This window comes from Aedes aegypti, unplaced genomic scaffold (genome assembly GCF_002204515.2).
Source record: "Aedes aegypti strain LVP_AGWG unplaced genomic scaffold, AaegL5.0 Primary Assembly AGWG_AaegL5_hic_scaff_867_PBJ_arrow, whole genome shotgun sequence".
NCBI classification, from domain to species: domain Eukaryota; kingdom Metazoa; phylum Arthropoda; class Insecta; order Diptera; family Culicidae; genus Aedes; species Aedes aegypti.
Genome location: NW_018736566.1, coordinates 25,839 through 31,756, shown reverse-complemented (window position 1 = coordinate 31,756; position 5,918 = coordinate 25,839). Strand labels below are relative to the sequence as shown.

The window sequence follows — 5,918 nt, the reverse complement described above, 5'->3', positions numbered from 1 at the left end:
TTTGTATGACGAGCATACACGGGGAAATCAGAATACCCAAAAATTAAGTTCTTTTTACTCAAATTTGGGTAAACTGCATTTAGTTTTTACCCACGGTTGGGTTGTTTTGCTTCTCTCGCAACAGCAATGTTGTCAAAAACAGAGAGAGACGCACCGACCCAGCGTCGAAGTTCAATGGAATAAGCCAAATTTGGGTTCTTTCGAGTTTACCTAACGTTAAGTTCTTTAATGAATGTTCGAATCCTCTGAGCAGAATCTCAAATAGAGAAACTTAAAAGTAGATGGAGTACCGTGTACCTTTTAATTCCGCTCCTAAATGCTTATCTTTGACAGATACGCGTATTTCGACTACCACTTGCAGTCTTCTTCAGTGTCAGTTACTCGTATCCACTGAAGAAATCGTCGCATCTTCTACCTTAAATACTAACACCAGATAAGTACCTACACAATCAATCTAGATTGATTGTGTAGGTACTTATCTGGTGTTAGTATTTAAGGTAGAAGATGCGACGATTTCTTCAGTGGATACGAGTAACTGACACTGAAGAAGACTGCAAGTGGTAGTCGAAATACGCGTATCTGTCAAAGATAAGCATTTAGGAGCGGAATTAAAAGGTACACGGTACTCCATCTACTTTTAAGTTTCTCTATAACGTTAAGTTGTTTTAACCCATCACGGAGACTTCGAAAGCTAACGCTGGGTAGATTTTTTTTACACTGAGTTGTTTGTTTTGCCGCTGTCAAATGGAAACAACCTAATGATAGGTATATATCACACTCAAGAAAATGGCTCCCTTGAATTAATGTGGATTTGCACATACGTTGCTTAAATTTCCAAAATCATTAGTTTTAGGGATGGTACACAAATTATGTCACGCTAAATTTCAACTTTTTCGACCCCCTCCCCCCCCTTTGTCACGTTTTTTGTATGAGTCCTCCGAAATTTTTGTAAGGCTTGTCACGCTTGGCTTGACTCCCTCCCCCCTCGGAGCGTGACGTAATTTGTGAATGACCCCTTATATGTGCCATATACACACTATGATAGTAATAAATACCTACTATTTGCAGCACATATACGCCATTTGAAACGTATTCAAAGTATTGCAATGTATACATTCTTCTGAAGCACATTGTGTAAAAACATGGCGTCAGTAAAAAGTTTTCGCGGTTGTGATCTAAATAAGTTACATTTGTTCAGCGATATTTTGTTTGAATTGGAAGGTAATTATGGCTGAAAATCAACTCTATGATATTGTTATAACTTAATCTACTTTGATGCAGAGAATATTACAGCAATAAACGATAACCAAGGACGATAACCGACTGATGAACTACCCACCTCACTGCCCACAGAGATGTGATGAGAATAAAGACCAAAACGAGTTGCCTCAACAAGCAATTTTTGGTTCGTCTGCTTCACCCGCTTATTATAATTATTTTTTTTATCATACCGCATATTGAGGCTGTTGTAATATGTCTATTAATCTATACAATAATCCTTCCTTCTTTATTTTTGATCATTATTGAATATAACAAGGAAAACCAAAAACGTTCATTAATATGATTTGTCCAATCAATATACACCATTGAAGCCGCCCATGTAAAGTATGTGTCTGGGTTATGGATTGGATATGAAATAATCGTACTTTCAATGGAAATAAAGATTGACGACAATCCATTGATTTCGCACATATCCTTCATATGCAAACCCCCATTGCAAAAATCCATATGGGTTGGCACATGCATCAAATGAGGACATTATTTTGGGTGAGTTAACCCAAATTTGGATTATCCCACGGAAGAGCAGAATTGCGTCAAAAGAAGTCAAAGTTGGGTTGATTTGCGGCTCCGTGTATGCCAGTGTTCGTGTGTTCAAGATGTCACCAAGCTCTAATTTTGACCAGCTTTGCACAATTTTGCTCGTAGTGGCCATCTGACATTGCTGAGTTCATCCTGGAAAGCCATGGAACATGGGCACATACGGCCGTTGGGCACAAACTCACCAAGACCGAACCCACCGCAGACTGCCAAGCTTGACAGCTCCGCTATCAAAACAAACCGCATTCATTGGTGTTTTTGCGTTTTCCTCATGTCGTTTGTGCAACGCGAAGGAAAAGTTTGATAATTTCCCGGAAAAAGTGCCGAAAACCGTAGAAAATTTTGTTCCAATAGTGAGAAGAGTGATCAAGAAACACGCACCATGCCGCGTATCATGATAAAGGGTGGCGTTTGGCGCAACACCGAGGTGAGTAATTCGGCAGCCGGCAATCGCTTTGGAAAGTTGGATCATGGTGGAAATCGATTTTCTCTTGCAGGATGAAATCCTCAAAGCGGCGGTGATGAAATACGGCAAGAACCAGTGGTCGCGAATCGCCTCGCTGTTGCACCGGAAGTCGGCCAAACAGTGCAAGGCCCGCTGGTACGAATGGTTGGATCCCAGCATCAAGAAAACGGAATGGTCCCGGGAGGAAGATGAGAAGTTGTTGCATTTGGCGAAGCTGATGCCCACGCAGTGGCGGACAATTGCGCCGATTATTGGCCGGACGGCTGCGCAGTGCTTGGAGCGGTATGAGTATCTGTTGGATCAGGCCCAGCGGAAGGAGGAGGGCGAGGATGGCTCGATGGACGATCCCCGGAAGTTGAAACCGGGGGAGATTGATCCGAATCCGGAGACGAAGCCGGCGAGGCCGGATCCGAAAGATATGGACGAGGATGAGCTGGAGATGCTGTCCGAGGCTAGGGCCAGATTGGCCAATACGCAGGGCAAGAAAGCGAAGAGGAAGGCACGGGAAAAGCAGCTGGAAGAGGCCAGGAGATTGGCCGCTTTGCAGAAGAGAAGGGAACTCAGAGCCGCTGGAATCGGGCTGGGGAACAGGAAGAGGAAGTTGAAGGGGATTGATTACAATTCGGAGATTCCGTTTGAGAAAACTCCGGCGGCGGGATTCTACGATACTTCAGAGGAGTTTGTGGTTCCGATTGCGGCGGATTTCTCGAGTTTGAGGCAGCAGCAGCTGGACGGGGAGTTGAGAACGGAAAAGGAAGCGAGGGAGCGTAAGAAAGACAAGGAGAAGCTGAAGCAGAAGAAGGAGAATGATGTTCCGTTGGCGATGCTGCAGAATCAGGAACCGGCCAAGAAGCGGTCGAAGTTGGTTCTGCCAGAGCCGCAGATTTCGGACCAAGAGCTGCAGCAGGTCGTGAAGTTGGGGCGAGCAAGTGAGATTGCCAAGGAAGTGGCGTCGGAATCGGGAGTGGAAACGACGGATGCCTTGCTGGCAGATTACAGTATAACTCCTCAGGTGGCGGCCACTCCTAGGACGCCTGCCCCGGTCACAGATCGGATCTTGCAGGAAGCTCAGAACATGATGGCACTGACTCACGTGGACACGCCTTTGAAGGGCGGCGCAAATACCCCTTTGACTCAATCGGATTTCTCCGGAGCTCTTCCCCAGAGCCAGGTCGTTGCTACTCCAAATACTGTGTTGGCCACACCTTTCCGATCGACTCGCGGTCCAGATGGAGCAGCTACTCCAGCAGGATTCCTCACGCCGGGATCTGGAGCGCTGGTTCCGGTCGGAGCTACACCTGGACAGCCGGGAGCGACCCCAAACTTTGTCCGAGACAAACTTAACATTAACGCAGAGGAAACGATGTCCGTGACGGAAACACCGGCCGCCTACAAAAACTACCAGAAGCAACTGAAATCATCTCTCAAAGAAGGATTAGCGTCACTGCCCACTCCAAGAAATGACTACGAAATCGTGGTTCCCGAAAATGAAACAGACGAACCAACGGATGACGGCACCGGAGGCGAACCGATGATAGCAGATCAAGCCGATGTCGATGCTCTCCGGAAACAGGAACAGCGTGCTCGTGATGCCAAGGAGCTATCTCTCCGATCGCAAGTCATCCAACGTGAACTTCCTCGCCCCCTGGAAATCAACATGACAGTTCTGCGCCCCTCAAACGAAATGCACGGTTTAACCGAGCTGCAACGCGCAGAAGAGCTGGTCAAGCAGGAAATGGTTAAGATGCTCAACTACGACGCCATCCGCAATCCGGTGGTCAATCCGCAGGCTCCGCCCGTCAAAAAGAATCCCTTAACCCAGCATCTCGCCTATCTAGAACAGCACCCGTACGATGACATTGCCGAGTCGGATCTCGAGGGTGCCAAGGACCTTCTCAAGGAGGAAATGGGCGTCGTCAAGAGCGGAATGGCCCACGGTGACCTATCGCTCGAAAGCTACACCCAAGTCTGGCAGGAATGTCTCTCCCAGGTCCTGTACCTCCCCAGCCAAAATCGCTACACGCGTGCCAACTTGGCCAGCAAAAAGGACCGCATCGAATCGGCGGAGAAACGCCTCGAGATCAACCGCAAGCACATGGCCAAAGAGGCCAAACGTTGCGGCAAGATCGAAAAGAAGCTCAAAATCCTAACCGGGGGCTACCAGGCTCGGGCCCAGGCTCTCATCAAACAGTTCCAGGACACCAACGAGCAGATCGAGCAGAACAACTTGGCGCTTTCGACGTTCAAGTTCCTTGCCTCCCAAGAAGACCTAGCAATTCCCAAGCGACTGGAATCCCTAACGGAGGACGTGATGAGGCAAACCGAACGCGAGAAGGCACTGCAGAAACGGTACGCACAGCTGACCGAAGAGTTCCGGGAGCTGTTCAAGGACGAGATGGCGCCGCAGCCAGTTCAACAACAGCACCAGCAGCAACCACGTCAGCGTAGGCAGAAGCCGGAGCAATCCCAGAGGATGCAGAATGGAAGGAAGGAGGTAGTGGAAGAGGAGGTTGAAGCGGAACAGCCACCACAGGTGGTAGTGGTGCAGCAAGAGGTTGTTGCGGAAAGGGAACATCCGGAGGAAGAACAGGAGCAACAGCCGGAACAGCAGCAGCAGGAGGAGGAGGAGGAGGAGGAGGAGCATTCTCAAAAGGATGGGGAAGCGATGGACTGTCAGAGGGATGATGAGGAACAACAGTAAGAGGGTTGAGGAGGAGACAGATTACAACATAGGAATGCATAAATTTATTAAGTCAACAATATTATCGACTATTTGAAAACATTACTAATAAAATTAACGGATCAATAAATGTTCACTTAGAATTACTAAGTAGAAGGTGGCCACTAGAATTCTGTTCTGAAATTCCCGTCTGATGTGTAGTAACCCGCGACTTATTTATGTTAGCTACGCAATCAGATCCTTAGATACGCCATTAACCTTAGAAACCTAAGCTTGTTATTTTAAATAAATATTCATTAGTCTTCCAACCTTCGAACCAGAAGCACCTATTTTATTCAAGCTCTGCTAGAGGTTATGAGCCCTGCCGGTAACCGGAAAAAGATTTCAAAAATTCAAGATGGCACCACCAACAGGAGCAAAATCCGGATCTCAAGCTGGCGGCGGAAACGTGTAAAATATGAATCTGTTCCGTTTGTAAAAATCTTTGTAAATTGTGTGTCATCGTAAAAAGGACAGCACATTTCTTTCCGTGTAGCAAACACGAATACAGCTACAACTCTATTTCTCTTTTAATGTGTGCTGCCATCTGTCAGTCATTTTATCTAAGTAGAAATATTTCGGCATGTGCAAATAAATTAAAGCTCGCAAGGTAAATAAATTGCATAATTGAAGACGCAACGATGAAAATGAACAAATTAAGTCGCAGTAATTTTCCACTGACTTCTATAGAATTTAGGCAGCCATACTATTTGGAAATGGAAAATTACTGGTAAAACTCTCGCTCTCTAGATCTGACCAATGGAAAAAGAGGTTTTAAACCCATTGTAGTCCATTGGGTAGTAATAGCGTCTTAATTTAAAGGTTCTAACCACTTCGAGTCGCGCTCGTCATTTCATATTGGTGGAGTACGTGATAGTGTTCACATGTGAATTTCACTGTGAAAAGTAATAGTGG

General features: G+C 46.3%; 1 protein-coding gene across 1 annotated transcript; it reads left to right on the top strand.

Moving 5' to 3' along the window:
* Positions 1-2,047: 2,047 nt before the first annotated feature.
* LOC110681430 (cell division cycle 5-like protein) lies at positions 2,048-5,117 on the top strand. Its single transcript, XM_021857172.1, has 2 exons — positions 2,048-2,245; positions 2,316-5,117. Exons 1-2 carry the CDS (start codon positions 2,201-2,203, stop codon positions 4,983-4,985), a joined length of 2,715 nt encoding a protein of 904 aa, XP_021712864.1. The 5' UTR covers positions 2,048-2,200; the 3' UTR covers positions 4,986-5,117.
* Positions 5,118-5,918: the final 801 nt, after the last annotated feature.